Below are 24,433 nucleotides of genomic sequence, written 5' to 3' on the forward strand. Positions count from 1 at the left end.
AGACTTCCTGGCACAACAAGGAAGGGCAGATCAGAATGACAGCCGGAAAGGGAAGCAGTACCTGCTTCACTTTGTTATCATCCAGCGCCAGGATCTCCAGGTCCTTGAGTGTGCAGATCTGCACGGGAAAGTGATCTATGTGATTCTGGCTGAGGTCCAGGAAGCGCAGGTTGACCAGGTGCTTGAAGGAGCGCCGCAGCCCGTGCAGGCTGGTGTTGCGCAGATACAGCAGATGCAGCGATACCCAGTTGCAGAGCAGGCGCGGCACCTTCTCCAGCCGGTTGCCACTCAGCCCCACCTCCGTGAGCTCCGTGAGTTGCTCCAGGCTGTAGGGCAGGGAATGGATAGAGTTGTGGGTCAAATCCAGCACCGACAGCTTGCGGCAGTGGCTCAGAGACTCCGGTAGACCCATCAGGTGGTTAGACGCCACGTAGAACTTCTGCAGCCTCACTAGGTGCCCGATGTCTTCCGGGATGGTCTTCAGCTTGTTGTCGTCCAGATCGATCACCTCCAGGTTGCAGAGGACACATAGGTCGCAAGGGAAATTCTCGAAGTGATTCTGCTTCAGGTAGATCTCCCTGAGCTTGGTCTGGTTCACGATTTCCTTGGGCAGCGATTCCAGGTAGTTCTCTGACAGACCTAACAGCTCTAGGTGGTGCAGGGATTTGCAGATGCCCGAGGGAACCTCGGTCAGGCCGGTGTTGTAGAGCCTCAGCTCGCGAAGGGTGCGGAGGCGGCAGATGACCTGCAGCGAGGAGAGGACCAGCAGGTTGCCGCTCAGGTCCAGCGACTCCAGGTTGCTCAGCGACCCCAGCTCCTGGCACAGATTTTGCAGGCTGTTGTTATGCAGGTAGAGGACCTTGATTTTCTCTAAGTGCTGAATGCCCTGGGGAATTTCCGAGATCTGGTTATTCTCCAGATGCACTTCTTCTAATTCTTTTAATGCCAAAATCTCTGGCGGGATGGTCTTCAAATTCTGGTTGGAACCGTCAATGAAAAATGTTCTATCAGTGACCCGGTGGGGGTCATTTCTCTGAGGAGCCTGGGTTAAATGTTCTTGTCTGAGTAGTTCCTTGGTCAAGCTTTTGAAGGTGTCAATGATTTCAAATCTGAAATACCATGAAAAGGAGGGGAAATCAGATTTCCCTGACAACCAAACTGAATGGTGGTGGGGGACAGAAAGGTTAAATGACTGAAATATTCTGCAACATAAACTTTAGATTTTTTTAAAATTGCATGTCAGGGTGAGAGTTAAAGTGTAACCAACTCTTTCCAGTAAGTTTGTGCACATGTGCTAACACACAGATGGTCTCATTCTAGTTTTTAAAACTTGCTTGTTTAGGGGCTAAATGCCTTTAAAAACACTTTAAACACACTTACTGCTCTCACATAGGAACCCAGTTGGGGATCCCAACACCCAAATCTGGAGGTTCACGACTCCCTGTAAATCTGGCTCCAGAAGGATCCCATGCCTTCTCCTGTCCTCTGTGACCTCCTGTCCTCCCAACTGCTCACCCCAGAAAATGCATGATTTTTTAAAAATTGGTTTTTTCAAAGCTGAGCATAGTGTCGCACACCTTGAATCCCAAAACTGGGGAGGCAGAGACAAGTGGATCTTTGTGAGTTCGAGACCACACTGTTCTACACAGTGAGTTCCAGGACAGCCAGAGATACATAGTGAGATCCTGTCTCAAAAACAACAGAAAAACAAAAACAAATAACTTGAAGAAAAATGCTTATCTTGAGTTTCAAATGAATTCTAGAAGGTTGCAAAAGATCCCAGCTCTTGCCATCACCCCCAAAAGACACTGAGAAAAAGTATATTATATATAATATATAAAATTATCAGAGTTGTTATCTGCAAAGCGGGCTAAGGGATGAGAATTAATGATCAGCAACCACTTATTTTCTCTGTAAGTAGAGACCAGTGAGAGGCCATGTCTGGTGAGGCTGGTAGGCACAGAAACCAGCCTTCCATAATCAAACAAAAAGCTAGCTAAACAAACAAACCATGGCTGGGACAGGAGAACCCAACCAAAGAAAACAACTTTTAATAGTTCCAAGAGGAACCATTTTAATAGTCAAGAGGGGCAAGGCCTCTAGTCCGGAGTAATCGCAAGTGCAGGGTGAGCTCTCCCACTAGCCAGTGCTCCATTCGACAAGAGCCCTTTGAGGATGGTGCAGGTAGGACCAAGAAGAGTCCTGGTCTCAGTTGGCTTCTGTGCTGCTTGCTCCAGAGGCAGAACACACCCCCACCCTTTCTCCTTCCCCTTCCCCCCTCCCTTCCTACCTCCCTCCTCCCATCGCACCCTGCAGCATCTCCAACCGTTCCTTCCTTCCTTCCACCTTCTAAATTCAAAAGAATCTGAGAGAGAAAAGGACAGAGGCTAAGCTAGGCTGCCCCTCGACTTTCCTGGAAAGCCAAGAAGTAAATGCACATGTTTCTGCACTTTAGCACGTGGTGGTATAAGAGGACTCACGTATTTAGTTATTAACTTATCGCCTCTCCTAGATTTCTGTGACTGTTTCAGACCCTACTTCCTAACTAGGTCCTTCATCTGTAGGTCTGCGAGCCAGCATCTGAGGGTCTCGAGCACCCTGCCACGCCTCTTCATAGCCTTACTACAAAGATGCTAGGGCTCCACACAGATATGACCTTGCCTGACTCCATACTCTAGGTACTGACTGTACCTGTCCCTCTGCAGCTTGGCACTGGGGTAGTCTATCTCAGACTAGTCCGGAAGTCGCCCTCAAGGAAACTCTTCCAGTGGGCTCTACTTCACAAAATCCTTTAAACTACTATACACTTGGAGGTTCTACTATCGGATTCCGAGCTTAGCCCTCCACAAAAGGTGAGACAGGCTGGGTCACCAGGGTTTGTAGCCCTGGTCCCCCTAGCCCAGCAGACGAGACTCCTAAACCCTCGACGCTCCTCCTTCAGATTCTGTAACCAAGAGTGGGTGAGCGTAAAGTGATGATCACAGCCTCCCACTACAGGCCTCGAGGTTACAGGGTACCCCGCCCTCTTAACGGTGGCCCCGCCTCTTTCCTCTTCCTCCAAAAGGAAGCTTCTGTGGTTGCCATGGGAGCGACTCGGGTTGCTGGACTGATAGTGGGCCGAGCACGGTGAGGACAGAGCAGGGGCAGACTGTTGAGAAAGCCCATCTGCGGCGGCCTTCCTCGTCAGAGGTCGAGGTCGGCAAAGCGAGCTGGGTAAGGGATACAGGGCCCTGCGGCTCCAGGCCAAGAGAAGGACGGCGGATCCTACCGCAAAAGCCTCAGGTATGGCGTCGCCCTTGACCACCACTGGTCCCCTGTCTTTGTGAGGAGAGTGGCTTTGCTCTGGGGTCTGCTGGGGCCTCTTCTGCGCCCCTGAATTTGTGGAAGTCTCAGGAAAACACCCCAGATGAGCAAGAGGCTCCTCAGACATTTCTGAGTTCCCACTTCTAGACCACCTACAGTTTCTTTTAACCCCTTCATCTATTTTTTACTTAGCATATAGAAGAAAGGATTTCATCATGACATATATTACATCCACATGAGTATGGCTGCATCCGTGAATTTAAAAAATTAAACATAAGGCTGGGGATATACTCAGGGGCTGAGCAGTTGCCTAGCATCCAGAGAAACCAGAGTTCCTGCCACTACTTTGGGACGTCTGTTTGAAAAGTGTGTGTTGGGGGAGGGGGGAGAGACTGCCCAGAGAGACAGTAATAAGAGAAATAAGGTGAAAAAGGAGGGAACTCTGACGCCAAGACTCTGACATGGAGCCTGGTGGAGGAGGAGGATGTGGTTGTGGAAAGACTGAATGCTTTTGTCCTGCACCCATGGCTGTGACTGCTGTCTTCTCAGATCACTGGGCCTCTGAAGATTCGGGGGCCTGCCTTTGCTCTTGGCCCCTAGAGGACAGACACCAGAAGCGCTGGTTTTCCACCAACCCCAAGAAGTTAGTAGCCTGAGGTAGGAAGGGAGCCAGTGGAAGGGAGCCCAGATCTGGCTTTTGTTTAGAAACCATAATAGTGCCTGTTTCCAGGATGCTACTGCACTTGGTAGATGATGTTCCCTAAGTGCCACAGACATCTCAGAAATGGGGCATTCAGATCCCATCTCCCCTGTGAAGCTCGGCAACACAAAGAATCTTTGTGTACCTAAGTCTTTTAAATATCCTAAGTGTGTGTGTGCAGGGGCACACATGCACGTGCGCGCGCGTGCACACACACACACACACACACACACGTTGAAATTGCAATAAATAATTTTAAAATTATAAGAAAAGTTCATTTCCTTTTAACTTACCAGATCTTAAGTCTTGTTCTGCAGCTTTGATTGGTAAACTCTTAGGGTGTAGATGGCCACCGAGCAGTGGATGCTTCTAAGATATAGAAACGCAGAGAGGAAGCTGGCATCTAAAAATCACTACTAAAAGTGTGAGCTCTCAGAGTGCGCTGTGAAACACACGTACATGGAAAGTAGAATAATCAAGTCAGAAGCGTGTGCTTCTTACAAAAGTAAGACCATGACTTCCGTTCTGAAAGACCCAGGGTTCACAAGAAATGCCTTTAAAGTAATATTAAAGCCAGGTATGCTAGCGCACGCCTGTGATTCCTGCACTCAGGGAGCCGAGGAAGGACGAGTGTGAGTTCAAGGCCTTTCTGCCCACATCGAGACCCTGTGTTTAGAAGAAGGAAAGAAAGGAGAGATGGCTCAGTGGTTAAAGCACTGACTGCTCTTCCAGAGGTCCTGAGTTCAAATCCCAGCAACCACATGGTGACTCACAACCATCTGTAGTGACATCTGGTGCCCTCTTCTGGTGTGTCTGAAAACAGCTACAGTGTACTCATCTATAATAACTAAATAAATAAAGCTTAAAAAAGAAAGAAAAGAAAGGAAAGGTTAAGGTTAAAAGTAGTGAGACGATTAGGAAAGCTGTTATGTAACAGAGACCTGTTTGTTTTTATTAAAAGTAAAACTTAGGTGGGGTGGGGTGTTGGCTGAGCGGGTGCAGTGCTCACAGCACAAGTATGGGGGTCTGAGTTTTAACCCCTAACTCTTTTTTTTAATTCTTTTTTATTAACTTGAGTATTTCTTATTTACATTTCAAATGTTATTCCCTTTCCTGGTTTCCGGCCAACATCCCCCAACCCCTCTCCCTCCCCTTCTATATGGGTGTTCCCCTCCCCATCCTCCCCCCATTGCCGCCCTCCCCCCAACAATCAGGTTCACTGGGGTTCAGTCTTAGGAGGACCCAGGGCTTCCCCTTCCACTGGTGCCCTTACTAGGCTGTTCATTGCTGCCTATGAGGTTTTAACCCCTAACTCTTAAGTAACAGCCAGGCATGGAGTGTGTGCCTGAAGCCCCAGCGTTTGGGGTTGGAGATGGGCGGATCTCAAGGGCTTTCTGGCCAGCCGATCTAGCCTAAATAGTGTCAGTTACAGTGGCTCGGTGACCTGTAGACCCATTTCAAACAGTCAGGTGGAGAACAGAGGAAGACGATACCTGATGTCAACCTCTGGCTTCCACATGCACAATTCCCCACCACACACAAAGGAAGTAAAGAAGGAAATCGACCTTAGCACAAGGAAATGGAAGAGGGCCTGGGTAGGGAAGTGCTTTTGTGAGCCAGGCCTCAATCTGCTGTGAAGAGGCCACCAAATTGGTTTGGGGTCAAAGTATCCAGTCGAAGCGGGTTAATTTTCTGGGTCCTTCTGGAGGACTGTTGAATAAAATTGTCCTCACTTAGAAACCCTGTCCTTGGGACCCAAAGGGGCACATGCAGGCTTTAGAGTCAGTTTGATTTCACACAGAGTAATTCCTCTGGACATCTCTTCCTCCGCCGGCAAGCCCAACACACTGTAGAGGTCGTCCTCCTTCAGATAGGTGCTGACTGGAGTCACAGAATCCCCTCTGTCTGCCAACCTATTTACCGCCACCCACCCCCACCCTTAGCTCTCTCTCCTCTCCTTCCTCTCCCTCACCACACACACACACACACCCATTACACACACTTGCACGCACACACTCATTGCTCTGAGAGAAGCGTAGTTGCTGTGGGAGCTTCGGAGAGAATTTATACGTGACGATGACTGTTACATTCATGTTTCCAAAGCTCCGGAGTCTATGGAGAAGCTCCAGGACCAGTATTCTTTCCTTTGTTCAGAAAACATACGGAAAACTAATCCTTTAATACTGAACATACTCCAAAAACTGGATGAAGAAATCGAGAAGCGGTAAGGAGCTTCACTAGTCAACTGTACCAAAAATTCTCGCCGCTTCTCACGTCTGTGAAGCCCTGGACCATTGAGCCATCTTATCCCCACTTGAAAATGGCGTGGTAAAGTGGACATAGTTAATAGGTAGATGCGTGACACTGAGGTAGCTGACAGGGAACAGCACTAGACCAGGAGTCCTCAAGTCAGGGCCCTTGTAGTTCCCTTAGTTCCCGTGAGCTGGGTGAATTCAGGCAAGTCCTTTGTCCTGGTTGTTGCTCTTGTATTTCCGTCTGTTTTGTTTTGTCAACCTGACACACTAGATTTACATGGCCGAAGGCACCACTATTGAGAAAACGTTCCCATCAGGCTGCCCAAAGGCAAGTCAGTGGGGACATGATATTGGTTAACAGTGAATATAGAAGAGCCCAAATCACTGTGGGTTGGTGCCAACCCTGAGCATATGGTCCTGGGTAGTATAAGAAAACAGACGGAGGAATCTAAGGGCAGCAAGTCAGGACGCAGTGCTCCTCCATGGAGTCCTACCTCCAAGTCTCTGCCTTGAGTTCGTGCTTGACTTCCCTCAAGAGCAGGTATGGCCCTAAGGATTGCAAAATGAAATAAACCCTTCCCTCCCTAAATCGTGAGTTGATTTGGTCATGGTGTTTTACCATAACAATGACACCTGAGATGTCCTCAAAGTGTTTGGTGTTCTTATGTCAAACGTGTGTGTGTGTGTGTGTGTGTGTGTGTGTGTGTGTGTGTGTGTGCGATGATTAGCTTTGTCAACGTGACACAGCCTGGCGCCATTTGGGAACAATGAGGAGCTCTCTATGTTGGATTAAGCTGTGCCAGGATCTGTGGAAGATTCGCTTAATTAAGCCAGTTGGCTGGGCAGGCTCTGCCCACTGTAGGGCAGCATTATTTCTTAGACAGGGGTCGTGAATGAGAGAAGTCAAGCTGACCACATACACGAATTCATTTATTGCTGTCTGCTCTTAACTGTGAGTATGACAGCCACTTCAGGCTCCTTCTCCTGTGACCTCCCCTCAAGGGAGGATGACTTGTAATCAAACCTAAAACTCACATGTTCTGCCTTAAATTTCCTTTTCCTTCCTTTCTCTTCCCTTCCCTTCCCTTCCCTTCCCTTCCCTTCCCTTCCCTTCCCTTCCCTTCCCTTCCCTTCCCTTCCCTCCCTCCTCTCTTTCTTTCGTTTTTGTTTGAGACAGGGTTTCTGTGTATAACCCTGGCTGTCCTGGAACTCACTTTGTAGATCAGGCTAGCCCCAACCTCACAGAGCTCCACTGACCTCTGCCTTCTGAGTGTTGGGATGTAAGGTGTGTGCCAACAGAGCCTAACCTTAAATTTCTTTTTGTCCAGATGTTCTGTTAAAACAGAAGAAAAAAAAAAAAAAAAGCACGATAGCGGGGTTGTGAGGGAGAAATGAAACGATGGGGAAATTAGCTATGTTAACCCGGATGGTAGTCTCTTGATATTGCTTCTGACATTTGGGAGGGTTTCAAGCTTTGTGTCAACATTGTCCTCCACCTCAATTTCTTTGTCTCTCTTGTTTTGACAGACCCAAAGAAAAAATCACAGTAAACATTGCTGGTAACAGTCGCTTAGATTCAGGACAAAGGATAACAAGCGAGGACTTCTGGCTTCTTTCCAAAGCTTTAAGAAACCATCCGTGCATCGGTGGTACGTTTGCTTTCGGGTAACCACTGCCTGCTTTTCACTCTCCCGATTTTAGGTCGTCTGTGAGCGGGATACCAGTTTCTTCTTGCCTGTGTGTTTCAGGTGTGGATGTGAGGTATAACCTCATAGGCGATGTCGGTGCCTACTACGCTGCGAAACTACTTCAGGTACCTCGCTGCTGCCTCAGACGTCCTCATCCACCATGCTGCTGAGAGATGAGGACACCTAGACAAATGGCTCACGGCCAAGCACTAAGCCTAGAAAACACCAAAGGTCCTGAATCTGTGTTATGTGTCCAATGCCCGAAATACAGGGGGCCCACTTGTATTTGGTCTTAGGAGAGCTGGTACCTGCTCCCTCCTGAGTTGTCTTTTGCGAACCTGTATGCCATCGTTAAATACGCAGGGATGTTCACGCACCCAATTGCTGAAACTGAATTGAGTCTTTTCCTTTCAGTGACACCACGATTGTAATATCATTGAAAGAGAAAGGTGACTCTGATTGTCCTTAAACGGCGATTGCCTTTGTTAGAATTCTGTTAGCACTTTTAATTAAATAGTGTGCATTGGTTGACTGATTCTGGTAAATACAGATGTAATAGCTTCTTTCTCTCCTTACTATAGAAACAACCAAATATCACATACTTAAACCTTATGTTTAACGACATTGGACCTGAAGGCGGAGAATTGATTGCTAAAGCACTGCAGGTAGGCATTTGCATATCTCAAAGCAGTATGTCACTGCAGTATGTCAAAGCAGTATGTCACTGGCGATCCTGACTTCTAGGAGTTTGGGAACAACATAGCCAAAGTTAATGTGAGGTTATGTTACTTTTTTCCCCATTAATTTAACTATTTATTCACTTGACATCCCGATCGCAGCCCCTCTCCCATTATTTCAATTGTTTAGTCTGCCTCCATGCACTTGTGTGTGAGTGTGACTGTGTGTGTGAGAGAGACAGTGTGCATACTGTGTGTGTGTGAGAGAGAGAGGGGGGGGGGAGAGAGAGAGAGAGAGAGAGAGAGAGAGAGAGAGAGAGAGAGGCAGACAGACAGAGAGAGAGACACACACACACATACAGAGACTATATAATGTATGTGGGTGTTTTGCCTGCGTGTATGTCTGGCACCTGCAGAAGCCAGACGATGGCGTCAGATACTCTGGAGTTACTAAAGGTATGCATGGTTGTGAGCTGCCTTGTGGGTGCTGGGAAGCGAACCTGGGTACCCTGGAAGAGCAGTTCTCTTAGCCTGCATTATCATGTCTGTATGTGCCTGCAGAAGTGAGAAGAGGCCATTGTGTCTCCTGGAACTGGATGACTATTAACCACCATGGACATATTGGGAAACAAACAAGGTCTTTTGCAAGAGCAGCAATTGCTCTTACCCACTGAGCCATCTCCCCAGCCCCTTCAATATGTCGTTTTAATGTGTTTCCGTTTATAAAAGCATGGCTGCTATTTGAGGACTTTGGACTCATTGAAAAGAATTACCAACCAGCTTCGTTGGGTTATGGTGGTGCACACTTGTAACCTCGGAACACAGAAGGAAGAGGCAGGAGGGGAACTGAGTTCAAGTCAAGTCCAAGCAACATACATAGGAGACCTTGTCTCTGAAGGAATGCCACCATCTCTCTCTCTTTGATACTGGCTGTGGTACAATCTGACCAAGTCACCTTTCACCCCTCCTGCCACCTGCCACGCCTTTCCCACCACGGCAGTGTTTCCTGCTCTGCGAACCAAAGACGACCATCTCCTCCTCTAAGCTGTTTCTTGGCAGGATATTTGGTCACAGCAAGAAGAGATGTAAACAATACAGAAAATGCTACTGAGAGACTGTCACTGTAAAAAAAAAAAAAAAAAAACCCAAACCTATATAGTCTGTAGGCCTTCCTGTGGAAGGAACGTAAGAGCATTTGGAGCCATGAGCTAGGACATCCCTAGAAGTGGGGTTTGATGAGCCATTGTGTTAGGAGTTTGGAAGTCTGCGGTGCTACTAGAAATGTGGACATTGAGACGGATCTGTGAGTAAAAGCCATGCAAGCCTGGTGAGCTGAGCTGATTGTCTGCACTTCAGAAGGCAAGAGCCAACTCCCCAAAGCTGTCCTCTGCCTTTAACATGTGTGCCATAGCAGGTACACACACACACACACACACACACACACACACACACACACACACACACACACAGATGATAATGACAATAGAAAAAAGACTTGGCTAGAGAGATGGCTCAGTGGTTAAGAGTACTGACTGCTCTTCCAGAGGTCCTGAGTTCAATTCCCAGCAACCACATGGTGGCTCACAATCATCTGTAATGGGATCCAATGCCCTCTTCTGGTGTGTCTGAAGACAGCTACATTGTACTCAAACATAAAATACATAATACATACATACATACATACATACATACATACATACATACATACACACACACACACATACATCTTTAAAAAAGAGAGAGAGGCTGGAAATAATAGTTGTTCTTGCAGAGGGTCCAGATTTGGTTCCCAGCACCCGCACATCAGTTCACAACCATTTCTTAATTCCAGTCCCAAACGATCTGACATCCTCTTTTAGTCTCTGTGGGCACCCGGCACACAACTGCTACACAGACATACATGCGGGCAAAACCATAAAATAAAAATAAATAAAAGTTTAAAAAAAGAAAAGAAATGAGGGCAGAGGAGACAGGGCTGGTGCAGTTTCAAACGGAACAGACAGAGTGCGTTTGTGTTATAGTCTGGTGAAGAATCTGCTTATTTTCTGTGCCCTAATGTTTTGAGTGAGGCTGAATTCAAAGTTGCTTGGTGGAGGCGATCTCAAGACAACACAGCATCGGGCTGCAGCAGTTGCTGCTCAGTCAGTGCCTTTAGCCACAGGGAAGGGGGACAGGAAGCTATGGAGGCTGCACAGCCGGGGGGGGGGGGGGTGGAGGTAGGCATGGCTAGAGTTCAGAGCGGGCGTGTGCTGACAGAGCATCTGAAACCATTACCATGGGAAGTGAAGCCTCACACTTTAAACCAAACATTGCCTCGGATGCCAGACTGTCAGGTAGAGAACTCCAGGGAGTAGCAATGCAAATTCACCTCAAAGTAAATTTCCTGGGAAAAAACAAAAGCCTTCAAGATACCCTGTTGGAAAGGGGGTAGCTGAGGACGCTTTCTTGACAGCTGTCAACAGTGCAGGCATGCAGAAGCTGCTGTGGTTCAAGGAGGCCAGGCTATCTCATGAGCTGGCAGCAGACCTCAGGGGCATCTTCCATGAAGCACAGGTTTGGCAGGCATGCGAGGTGCAAGTGTGAGAGGTTTGTAGAGACTTGCGCCGAAGGTTCCATATAATGTGAGACCATACAAGATGCAGCAGGTCAGATCCTCGCATGGGGCTTCTGAGCTGTGCATGAATGTACGAGGGGTGAAGCCTAAGTGGTAGTGGAAAGCCAAGGTATTGGGAATACCAGAAACATGGGATGATTTTCAGGGAAAGAGGTGGGTAGGAAGAGGAGCCAGTCCATGAAAATGGCCATAACTGTCACAGGGAGCAAAGTTGGAAGAGCAGTGATCCAGCCCTAGTGGAGCTCCAGGATCTCGCTGCAGCCTGCTCCTTCTGTGTTAAGCTCACATTTCTCTCTGTTGGGATGTACTTGGTACCGCTGTATACAGTAAGTGTGTAACTTTCCCTCTCACACTACAGGGGCTCACAGAGTACCTTGAGTTTCAGAGCAGGATACTGTAAAGCTGGGACCACTAAGACTTAGGGGGATCACGGAAATGAGCTCAGGGCACGCTGCTCGTGAGAGGACCAGTGGTGGGTGCAGTTTCCAAGTGATGCATTTAGGTATCGAGTTGACAGAGAGTCGATCTGTTTAATGTTCGGTGTTCACTGTCTACTTGACTGCACTTGGGACCACAAGGGAGACACACTCTGAGTGTATTTGTGAGGGCATTTTCAGAGGTTTAACCAAGGAAACCTAATGTAAATGTGGGTGGTACCATTCCATGGACTATGGGATTGAATAAAAACCATGGGAATAGGAGGAAACCTCGTGAGCAGCAGCAGTATCCATCACTCTGCTTCCTGACTGCAGAAAGATGACTGTGACCAAACATGTCACTGTCTTGCTGTGCTAAACTGTATCTCAACTGTGAGCTTGAACATTTTCTTCCTTAAAAACAGTAGCAAAACTGATTGCAATATAATTTGCCCATGCAAAACACATTCTCCAAAAGTTTTCAGTTCAAAGGAAAATTTTAAAGTGTATTTAAAGAGGCTGGCAGTGGTGGTGTCCATCTTTAATCCCAGTACTTGGGAGGCAGAGGCAGGCAGATTTCTGTGAGTCTACGGCTGGTATGGTTTATAAACAGAGTTCCAGACCAGCCAGGGTTTCACAGTGAGACTCTGTCTGTCAATGAATGTGTTTAATTTACAGAATTGTGTAATCATCACTACCACCATTATCTTTAGAATGTTCTTGTATGTTTAGGTATGTATGTGTTAGGGATGTTACATGCACCCTCAATATCATTGCTGTCTCTTAGCAAGCCGTAGCCCTGCCATAATTTAGATTAAACTGGTTAGCCAGTGAATGTTCAGGATCTATCTGTTTCTGCACCCTGGACAAGTTACAGGTGTGGGCAGCCATGTTTGACTTTTTACCCGGGTGCTAGGGAGTTGAATTCAAGTGCTCATGTCAGCAGAGCAGTGCTTTTATCTACCAAGCTACTTCCCATCTTATAGAACATTCTTATAGCCTCCAAAGAAAATCCTTGTACTGGTTATTGAAGTCTCCTTTCTACTCCCCAGCCACACTGAGCCACTGATAATGCAAAAAGAATCATACAATGTTTGGCTTAAGATTTCAAGGTTCATCGATGTAAGACACTTTGAAATTTTATGTGTAGAAGTGTTATATCTGCATACATGTCTGCGTACCATATGCTTGCCTGGCACACCGGGAGGCCCGAGAGTATCAGATTCGCTGGTATTAGTTATGGCCAGTTGTGAGCTACTACTTGGGTAATCAAACTTAGGTCCTCTGGAGCAGCAGCCAGTGTTCACTGCTGAGCCATCACTCCAGTCCCATAACACATTTTATTGTTCAATAATATTCTATTCAATGGATATGTCACATTGTACTATACCTTTCCATCTCTACCCTTGTTGAGTGTTCTCTATTTTGGCTGGTTTGGCTAAGGGTTTGTTACTCATGTTTATCTTTTCAAAGAAACAATTTTTTTGAGCCTATGGATTATCTTTTTAGTGTCCATTTCATCATTTTGGAAAGTGTGTGTGTGTTGTATATGTATATATGGACATGGGTATGAAGTCCAGAGGTAGATGTTATCACTTGCCACCTATTTTTTGAGGCAGGGTCTCCGAGCCTGGAGCCCATTTTAGCTAGAGTAGCTAGCCAGTGAGTCCTTGGGAATGTTCTCTGGCCCCTGCCTCCCCCAGAGTGGGGATTCTAGATACACCACTGTGCCTGTGTGATTAGGACTGACCGTCCTCCTGCCTGCACAGCAAGCACTTTACCCTCTAAGGCATCTCCCAGACCTTTGTTCTAAGACCTTCTGGTACATAGTTATCTAGTTGAGTCCTCTGATTAATAAAACATCAAAACTTGGATTTGGGTATGTGTCTGTGTACATGTATGTGCCGTGATACGTGTGGAGGTCAGAGGACAACTTGGGAGTCTTCTTATGCCACATGAATCCTGGGGAATCCTAGTGTTCTGCTGTAACAAAACACATGGCTAACAGCAACTGGAGGAGGAAAGGCATTAACTCTTCTTCCAGCTTGTGGTCCACCATCCAAGGGAGTCAGGAAAGGAACTCAGGCAGGAGCGGATGCAGAGGCCACGAGTACAGCTTACCGGCTTGCTCTGTTTGCTACCTTATTACATGTACAGCAGAAAAGCCCCAGCCCAGCGTGGCACCACCCACCAAGGTCAGGGCCCTCCCTCATCAATCACTGATTAGGAAAATGCACTACACACCTGCCCAGAGGCCAATCTGATTGGGAGCGTTTCCTCAGTTGAGGGTCCCTCTTCCCAAATGACCCAAACATGTGTTAAACTGGCATAAGACTAGCAAGCACAGAACCAACTTAGGTAGCCGGGCTTGGCAGATCCTTCACACTGAGCCAGCTTGTTGGCAATGCTGTTTTTAACGAGCCACAGATTTAAGGATCGCTTCAGCTGTGTCTTAAAGCTTCCAAGAAGTCCGTTTTTTTATTGGGCACTAGGAAGTGTAAACGTCTAGTTCTTCAGTGACCCACCACCAGTCACCACTATGTCCTTCATCTTCCTGCCCCTGGACCTCTCTGAACCTCACCTCCTCCACTACGGTCTAATAAGATACGAGTAGCTATTTCAATTTAAAAAAGAGTGACTTTGTGGCTAAACTGTGATTTCTTTCCTCCATGCAGTCCTGAGAATAGTAGCAGCTTGCAGACCTCTGTGAAAACGTGACAGTTACAGTCTGTAACCCAGACTGGCCTCAAACTCATTGTTTAGCCAAGTATGACCCTGAATGCCTGACCCTGACCCTCCTCCTCTTCTTCCTCCTCCTCCTCCTCCCTCTCCTCCTCCTCCCCCCCTCCAGAGTGTAAGCACCAGTGCCCTTGGCTTGTTGAATCCACACTGATCTATGGCAGTTTAACTCTGAGGTTTCTTTGTTGATCTTTTCTGTGACCTATATTTGATGAGAGTAGATATTAAAATCACACATTATTATTGTATCAAGACCTTCCACTGTATGTCCAGTTGTGTTTGTTTTATGAAATTGGGTGCTCTAATGTTCAATACAATATACTTGCAATCATATCTTCTTGGTCCTGTGGAGGCTCAATTACCCAGGGGATGCTAGGGCAGTCAGGTGGGAGTGGGCAGACAGGTGGGGGGGCATCCTCACAGGGGCAAGGGGAGCGAGGATGGGAGAGGGGGTTTACAGAGGGGAAAATGGGAAGGGGATAACATTTGAAATGTAAATAACCAATAAAAAAATGAAAAAATGAATTTGCAAATAGTAATACAACCTTCTGACTCATGGATTCAAGTTTAAGCCACAGAACTTTGCTTGTCTTGATTCCTTTTTCTTTTCTAGAAAAACAAGACTCTTAAGTATTTGCGAATGACTGGAAATAAAATTGAGAACACGGGCGGCATGCTTTTCGCTGCAATGCTACAGATGAACTCCTCCCTGGAGAAACTGGACCTGGGTGACTGCGACCTGGTGAGTAAGCCGGAGAGGAGGAAAACCAAGCGGCAGGCGTCCTCCCAGAGGGCCTCACAGACCTGGTGAGGAAGGCAGGCAGATGGGGAGGTTCGTTGTTTGTTTTTGCGCATAGGTCCTGGCATGTAGCCCATGCTAGTTTGAACCCATAATTCTACCTTCATCTCCCAAGTGCTAGACTCCGCTGGAATCCATGGGTCTGTCTCTTCATTAGGGAAAACCTAAATGACTCAGGAGAAAGCCCAGAGTCACAGCTAGGAAACACCCTTTGAAATGTTAGGAAACCCCTATGCAGACTCACAGTAACAGTTCACTTCTGGGAAGAGATGTTTTAACCTTTGTACAAACAATTTTATCAGAACTCAGTTAATTGTCTTGTAATTGTAATGTAAGATTAATCCAATGTCAACTTCCTTAATGGATTTACCTGTTTGTAGGGACTGCAAAGTGTGATAGCATTTTCTACAGTACTAACTCAAAACAAAGCAATCAAGGGAATAAACCTGAACCGGCCCATACTGTACGGAGAACAGGTCTGTATTCAGTGTCCATGGCACTAAGACTAAAGTCCTATTGGCGTTTGTGGTACAGGGATACACTGCATTCTTAGAATTATACTGATTGTGTAAAACTGCAGCTTGTTAAGTGAAAAGTTTAAAGGAAAAGTATAACTATGTTACTTCTTGGTGATGTCCATGTTTAGCTGGTATTACTTAAGCAGCAAGTTTATGAAGCTCGGGTTCTGTGTAAACCTGTGTGAAGACAGACAAAAGAAAGTATGTATGCTTTTTTTTTTTTCCTTTTTCTTTTTTCCAAAGATGAGGACCGAACCCAGGGCCTTGTGCTTGCTAGGCAAGCACTCTACCACTGAGCTAAATTCCCAACCCGGAAAGTACGTATGCTTAAAGTTTCAAAATCCATGGTAACAGCCCAATATCAGCTGTTTCAATCATCTGTTTATATAGAGATGACCGAATTATTTTATCTTTGCATGTGTAGCAGTTTGGCAAGTTTGAACTTGATCCCTTCTGTAGATTAAGGTTCTTGGTGGAGGCAGATGAAAATGTGGCTGCTTTTTTCACATTCTTTTGCGGGGGATTCTTCTCCTTACAAGATAAGCACTTAGGCTGGAAAAACGGCTCAGTGTTAAAAACAAAACAAAAAAACTCCCACTGCTAAGCTCCTGATGACTGGAGTTAAATTTCTGTGTGTTGTCCTCTAATTACTATATTGCATTGTGGCATGTGCATACTCACACATACCTGATTCCCAGTTATATATACATATATATATGTATGTATGTATATATATATATACACACACATATACATATACACATACATATACATACACATACATACATATACATACACACACATACACACATACATATGAACTGATTCTATTACAGGCCTAAGCAAGGAGAAAAGAAAGGTCCAGGGTATCGTTTGTACAACAACTTTATAGGTTCACTTTCAAATAAATTTTGAGCTCTCTCAAAGTTCGAAGTACTGTCCATAATTTGAAATTATCTGCCTCAGTGTTCTTCCTTCATGTAACTGATAAATAACCGTATTTTAAAGTGCTATTTTTCATATTTGGAAGTACAACTCTTTTGTCTACATTTAACCAAAAGTTTTAGCATTTTTTGGTCATATTGTTTTATAACCATTAATCAGATACATTCAACAAATTACCGAAGATCCTTAAATAAACACATTTTAAAAACAACAACATTTAATGGGGCTGGAGAGATGGCTCTGTGGCTATGAGCACTGGCCACTTGTCCAGAGGACCAGGCTTTGTTTCCCAAACCCACATGCAGTTCACAGCCATCTGTAATTCCCCTCCCAGGGGACAACATGCATATATTAAGTCTAATTTTTTTAAAGCAAATACAGTGGTTTGTTCATCACTAAGAATGTTATGGGGACTTCTTAACAAAACTGCTTTGGCCCATTTATGCTTTCATTTTGATAGAAATGTAGGTCTATTTGGACTGCAAATTATTGAGGGGAAAATATATGTGTCCATGTATACTTTTTGCCTAAGAGCAGCAGGACTGTCAAATTTAAAATCAGGAAGCAAAACATACTCAGGAACCTGAGATCACTTTAAGAGGGAGTGAGTCATGGTTTCAAAACAGACTCAAGAATGAGAAATGTCCTTGTGTCTTAAGCCAGCAGGATGATCAGTGACAAAGGCATACTGAGAGGACCGAGAACGTTTAGAGAAATAAGATGTAACAAATAACTTTGCTAGTTCTCCTTTTAAAATAACTGTTATTGTCATTGTAAACCAAATTATGTATCTTCTTTTTAAAAGTCACTTAGTTACTGAGTTTTACAAGCTCTTGCTGTTTCTAAGAAGGTCCACATTTCATTTGTACATATCCTACACAGAGTGGTATAGTGTGTGTGTGCGCAAGCGCGATATGATGATATAATTTGGGGCAGTAACAATGGTTTTGTAATTTAAAAAGTATGCAAAATGCAAAATGGTAGACTCTGTTGTTGTTTTCAGGGTCCATGTGTGTCTGTGGTGTATGCATGTGGTGTATGTGTGTGCCTATGAGGGTGCATGCAGAGATGAGAGGACATAGAAGTCTTAGGAACTCTCTGCATCACTGTCTTCACACAGGGCCTCTCACTGAACAAAGTTCACTGTTTGTATTAGGCTAACTGGACACGAGCTCCCAAGATCTGCCTGAACAGCCAACAATGAAGCTCCAGGAAGCTGGCTGTGCCTGGCTTCCAAATGGACACTGGGAATTTGAACTCAGTCCTTACTACTCAGTGAGCCCTATCTCCAGCCCTAGACTAAGAGTCTTAATATAATATTTCTAACAAGCTAATTTAAGGCAGATGTGCCTGACACACCTGCCCTCAGGAGCCTGGAGCAACTGAGTTAAGACTGAGGCCAGTCTGAGCTGCATATTGAGGCCCTGTACCAACTTTAAGAAAATGTGTTTTAAAATGTAATGGCAATCAATAACATGTAATACTTCAAGATTAGAAACAAGAGTTTTATCTATTTTTAGGAAGAGTCTACAGTCCACATCGGCCACATGTTGAAACAAAATCACGTCCTTGTTGAACTGCATATGTGCAAACATGGTATGAAAAATTATGGTATACAACAGTTGTGCAATGCACTGCATTCGAATAGCACCCTACGCTACCTTGATGTCAGCTGGTAAGTGATAACTTACACGATCATGCAGACTGTCTTGAGGGCAGTACACGCAAATATTTACAGTATGTAAGACATGTTTGTTAGACATTATTTTCAGAAGCTGGAAATTATAACTGTTGACAAACTTTTATCGTAAGCTGTAGGATTTATTAGGTTAACTTAGACTGTAATCTACCTATATTAACTTGATTGCCAACCAGATGGGAGCGCCATTTCATGGTGAACCTTCATCCTTGGAAGTTGAGCAAACTAAAATAGAAAGCTTACTAAATGTTTTCAAATATCTTAGGAATGTAAGAATAATATTTTGTTTTTAAAATATTGCTAAATATGCTTCCTCCACAGCAATAAAATAACTCGTGATGGAATGGTGTTTTTGGCTGATGTTCTAAAAAGCAATAGTACTCTGGAAGTACTAGATCTCTCTTTTAACAGAATAGAAAATGCAGGCGCAAAGTACCTCAGTGAAACTCTAACTTCCCACAACAGGAGTCTTAAAGCGTTAGTATGGTCTTTTTATACTCAATCAAAATAACTACAAAATTCTCAATTGTATCTTTTAAAAATTAGGGTGAATCTAATAGGGTATTTGTGTATTCAAGTTCATAGAAAACCTTTCTTTTTATTTATGCATAAGTGTATTTACTGGCTTGTTTGTACACGCACTGAATGTGTGCCCACAGAATCCAGAGAGGGAATCAGATCTCCCTGAACTAGAGCTAAAGATGGTTGTTAGCGGCCTCTCTGGGAGCTGTGAACAGAACGTGGGTCCTCTACAAGAGTAGCAACTATTCTTAACTGCTGAGCCATCTCTCCAACACCCAAAACTTATTTATCCCAAATTCTTAACAAGAAATTCATAAGCACTTAACATAACACTTATATTTGCAATCTACTCAAACATTTACCTAATAGAGGTTAGAGCGACGGCTCAGTGGTTCAGAGCGTCTGTAATGGGATCTGATTTCCTCTCCTAGCTTATATTAAAACAGAATGCTCAGACACATAAAATTCATACATAAGTATTGAAAAAAGTGTTGATGCTGACTTCATCATTCTTTGTGGGACTTCAGAACTCCATTATTGTTTTCCTACAGATTGTCTGTAGTCAGCAACAAGATAGAGGGAGAAGGGCTTGTTGCACTTTCCCAATCAATGAATACAAACCTTGTATTGTCCAATATCTACATTTGGGGAAACAAATTTGATGAGGATACCTGTGTGGTAAGTGACTTCAGTTTTGGCCTTTGCTGGGCTCTTCTCAGTCACCTGTAGAGTTAATTTGATAAATGCTTTCAAAGAATGGAATCACACTATACTCTGGGAAGTTTTTAATTTAGACCCACAAGTAGCTAGGAAAGATCAGATGCCACACACAAGTATTAAGGATCACTGAGTCACACAAATGTCCAATTCCTCCAATTGAAAAAAATTACAATTGAGTTGATGTCAAGTTCCTAATGTGTCGAGCTGAGGTCTCAGAGACACTGTACTAGCTGTGTAACACGTGTTTGTGTATGAAAATTCTGAGTCGCCCGTTCTATTTCATACATGTTGAAACATCCTTGTGTCTCTGGACTGAAGCCTACTTCATTGTGGTAGATGATCCTTTAAATTTGTTCTTGAATTTGGTTTGCAAGGATTTTATTGAAAATTTTTGCATGCTGATAAAGGAAATTGATTTGTAATTCTCTTTGTTATTTATTAGGTTTTAGAGTAACTGTGTCCTCATAAAAAGATTTAGGCATGGTGGAATAGTTGGAATATTGGCATTAGTTCTTTGAAGTCTGGTAAAAATGCCAAATCCATCTGGCCCTGGGCTTTTTTGGATTGGAAAACATTTTCTAATTGATTTATTTATGTATTTGCTGTATATGGTTATTTTGTCTGCATGTATACACCAGAAGAGGGCATTGGATACTGTGGGACTACAGTTATGGCTGGTTGTAAGCTGCTATGTCAATGCTGGAAATTGAACTCAGGACTTCCAGAAGAGTAGCCAGTGCTCTTAACTGATGGGCCATCTCTCCAGGTTCTGCTTGGGAGACTTTAATTACTGCTTCTATCTTACTAGGGTCTGATTGAGACCTTTCTGATCTTGATTTAACTTTGGTAAGTGGTAGGTGGTGTGTGTTTGTGCGTGTGTGTATGCAAATAGATAAATAAATAAATAAATAAATAAATAAATGAATGAATAAATAAATAAAATCTACACCTCTTTTAAATGTTCCAATTTGGTACAGCACAGATTTTTAAAGTATGTTCTTATGATTCTCTTGATTTACTCAGTGTCCATTGGTCTGCTTTGTGTCTCTAATTTTATCAATTTGGATTTTCTCTGTCTACCTTTTAGTTAATTTGGATAAGGTTTGTCCATCTCTGTTCTTAAAGAACCAACTCTGTTTTGTTGAGCCTTTGTACTGGTTGTTGTCTGTATTTTATTGGTTTCAACCCTGAGTTTGATTATTTCCTGCTATCTAGTCCTTCTGAATGTGGGGTTGTTTTGTTTTGTTTGTTTGTTTTTTTGTCTAGAGCTTTCAGGTGTGCGATTAAGCTTCAAACGGAGGTCTCTCCAATTTTTGATGTAGGCATTTAGTGCTATGAACTCGCCTCTTAGAACAGTCTTCATTGTATCACAGGACATACTGTGTTTTCAATTTCATTCAATTCCAAAGTTTTTAATTTCCTTTTTGATTTCTGCCTTGACCTACTTGTAGCAGACTGTTCAATGTCCAAGAGTTTGCAAACCGTCTGTTGTAATATCTAGCTTTAATGTTCGTTGCTCAGATAGGATGCAGGATGTTACTTCAAACATTTTTGTATCCATTAACCTGCTTTGTGTCTAAGTATGTGGTCAATTTTGGAGAAAATTCCACAAGTTGCCGAGAATCAACTACTTTAGAAACAGAAAGCATAGTGACAAAGAGAGAAGAAAAAAAGGAGTGACTTAAAATAAAGTATGTGCTTCCCTACAAAAGTACCCACGGCTCCCAGAGAACTTCCCTCACAGGACGAGCTGCTCGTAGGCTCTGCAGTCAGAGATTGGAAAGTTACAACAGAAATAAGGAGAACTTGGAAGTCTCTCCATGTTGAAATTCTTGCCTGCTTTACTAACATAGCAGCTCACAATGTGTAAGATGCCCTTAGCATACATACCAAGAAGCCATACACAAAAAAATTTCTACAAATTAAAAAAAAAATTGATAGGTCTCTGAGGAATTCTTTTTTTTTTTTTCCCCCTTTTTTCTTTTTTTCGGAGCTGGGGACCAAACCCAGGGCCGTGGAATTCTTTTTTAAAACTAAAATTCCGTATCGAGTTCAAGGGACTCATCAACTAAGGTCCACATGGAGCTGCTGGTTGGTTTTGAGATGCGCATCCCGACTGATCATCAATATGACAGAGGAGGAATGCTGCTCGCTGGCCTTGAGCTCAGCCATCCTCTCGCCTAAGGAGTTCTGCATGTTGAGACTACAGGCCTGCGCAGCACACGTGGTCTCTACTCTGCCCTCTGCTGCCTCTCAAGAGTACCTAAGACTATTTGAAAACTTTGACCATGGTCCAAACCAGGGTATTACTGAGGATTAACTCAGACTCACAAAAGGATTTAGATATGAAAAACATGCCTTGTATGTTAGAACTTAAAAATTGGTTTTATAATATTATACTTACATTATGTATATATAACATTTTACCTATAATATCTGGAATAATACTAAAACTCAGCATGTTATTAAGAGTACTTTAACCTACAAAATAACAGCTCAATTAAATGTTTGAACAACCACTGTAAACTGAATAAATTATTCTTAATGACTTTTTTTTTCTAAAAATCCTAGGCATATTCAAATTTGATAGAGAGTGGCCGATTAAAGCCAGAGAATACAGATGTGGAACCGTACGTGGTGGATGAACACATCTACCTTTCCGAAGTCTCCAACGGCCTTAAAAGGCATTATTACTGGACACCGACTTACGGAGAATGTTACGTGCCGTCATCGTCTGCAGGCTTTGCTCTGGTTCCTGTGGGCGAGCGTCTATAAGAAACAAGCTTGAAAACAGTTTTCACACATTTGCCTCAACACTTTTAGAGACTAATATTTTGTGGACTATTTTTCCTTTTGTAAATTAGAACACATTTTTATCAAATTATAAAATTTTGTGTACTTGCCTCTTGTAGAGAAAAAAATGTGTTTCTTAACATAGAGACTAAAATATCATACCTTAACAAACCACAGAACTATAGTAATTCTTTTTGTAATGAAAAATGAACACAGAAATGAAAGACAGTAAAGTCACGACAGAAGTCTTAACCAAATGTTGGGGCAGATTCGGCTCTGCCGCTGGCAGATTTCCAGTGGCTTTTGAGAGCAGCTCACAAGTCAAAAAGTATTCCGCACAGATGTGCAGGCATTACACACAGGTGTTAACAGTCTTCACAAAAACAAGAAAATAAAGCTTCCTTGCACAGACGATCAGTGTCCTGGCTCTTCCTCATCCGGTATTGAGGAACGTTCCTCGTGCTGCTCAGTGTAGCTGTAGCCTGCTTTCATTGCCTTGGGACAGCATTCCACCCCGTGCTGGGTAAGAATCTACAGGATTCTGGAAGGAGATGGCCTTTTGGGATTACTCATTCAAGTCCCTGAGCAATGCAGTTTGCTTTCTCAGGTCTCAGTCTACTCCTGTGTGCCGCAGGGGGCCCCGAATGCTCCCATTTTCTCCCAAGAGGAAGTGTAGAAGATGGCTGAAGGGCCAGCAGTAAGGCTGCCCGAGACTGCAGTAGGAGGCATGGGCACCCATCCTGGGCTCCTACCACCTGTGTCTCCGTGGAGACACATGTCCACCCTTAGCTGAGGTGAACCCAGCCTAGAGGACAACAACTGTTTCTGACAATGGTAGGGAAACTTTGATGACACAGTAGGACACATTATTTACTGCCTCAGGCCAGCAGAATGCTCAGACCCATTTATTCTGATGCCATTACGTCACCTAGGCCCCTTCACACATCTGGATTCCACTTGAGAATAAAAGGTAGAAGCGTTCTTCCAAAGGACGAGCCTGAGCGTGGGCGGAGACGAGATTGTCCCCCAGACTTACCCTTAGGGAAGGACTGGAGGGGAGATGTGTAAGTTCTGTAGGACTCCTCCTCCTCTGTACATCTTACCCTGTGTAAACTCACCACAATGACTTGTCTATCCCTTGCAGCAAAGTGTCTCCTAAGATCCTGCTTAAATATAGCTGATTATAGCCACGGATCATATGATACTAAGAATGTTCAACTCTGAAAGCAAAGCTAAGTGGCACCGTTTTAGATAGGGATGAAGTGGCAATGGCTGAGAAGGCTTAGTGAAGTTCTGAACATCCTCAGCCACGGGCAGATGGAAGCTGGAGGGACTTTGGGGATCGCATCTTAGAGCAGTCACAACAGGGAGGTCAATAAAACAAATGGCAACTCATCCTGATGAGGATGTGGGCAAGGGGAACAGTACTCGGAAGTACAACCTTTTCAGTTCTTATGCAATCTGTGTGATGGGTCCTCAGGAAGCTGCGATATAGCTCGAGTTCAAACTACCTTTTGGGCATGTACCCAAAGGACCCTCTATCCTACCAGAGACATTTGCTCAACCATCCTCACTGCTGCTCTATCCAGAATAGGCAGAAATTGGAAAGAACCCAGCTGTCCATCGGTGGATGGACAGTGAAAATACTGTACAGCTGTTAAAACAAACGCATGAAATTCTCATGAGCTAGAAAAAGATCCCGAGTGAGTGAACTCAGGCTTCCAGAAGACCAACATAGCCATGTTTTATCTTACATGTTATGACTGCTCTTCTTGTCAACTTGACTACATCTGGAATTAGCTAAGGCTCACGCAGGTGGGCACACCCTGAGGGGTTTTTCTTGACTAGATCACTGAAGTCAGAGACCCACCTTAAATCTGGGCCATACTTCCAAGTGGCAGCTCATATAAAGGACGAGCAAGAAACTGCTTTTGCTTTTTGCCTGCTTGCCCTCACTCTTGCTGGCAGCTTCATTCCTGTATTGGTATTGGTCCTTACTTTTCTGGGATTCCAAGACAGTCATTATTGATCAAAGCTTATAAGGC

The 24,433-nt window shown here is 44.3% G+C and overlaps 1 protein-coding gene across 27 annotated transcripts; it reads left to right on the forward strand.

Annotated features, from left to right (window-relative positions):
• Lrrc34 (leucine rich repeat containing 34) lies at nt 1–22,800 on the forward strand. 27 transcript variants are annotated; one of them, XR_015667460.1, is made up of 14 exons: nt 13–850; nt 3,065–3,282; nt 3,853–3,960; nt 6,107–6,227; nt 7,786–7,907; nt 8,007–8,071; nt 8,528–8,611; nt 15,006–15,134; nt 15,572–15,667; nt 18,175–18,329; nt 18,675–18,830; nt 19,427–19,553; nt 20,234–20,441; nt 22,167–22,800. XR_015667460.1 is itself a non-coding variant. In XM_087630644.1 (13 exons), exons 4-13 carry the CDS (start codon nt 6,118–6,120, stop codon nt 22,368–22,370), a joined length of 1,248 nt encoding a protein of 415 aa, XP_087486770.1. In that variant the 5' UTR covers nt 13–850; nt 3,065–3,282; nt 3,853–3,960; nt 6,107–6,117; the 3' UTR covers nt 22,371–22,800.
• The last annotated feature ends 1,633 nt before the right edge of the window (nt 22,801–24,433 follow it).

This window comes from Rattus norvegicus, chromosome 2 (genome assembly GCF_021556685.1).
Source record: "Rattus norvegicus strain SHRSP/BbbUtx chromosome 2, alternate assembly SHRSP_T2T, whole genome shotgun sequence".
Classification (NCBI taxonomy): domain Eukaryota; kingdom Metazoa; phylum Chordata; class Mammalia; order Rodentia; family Muridae; genus Rattus; species Rattus norvegicus.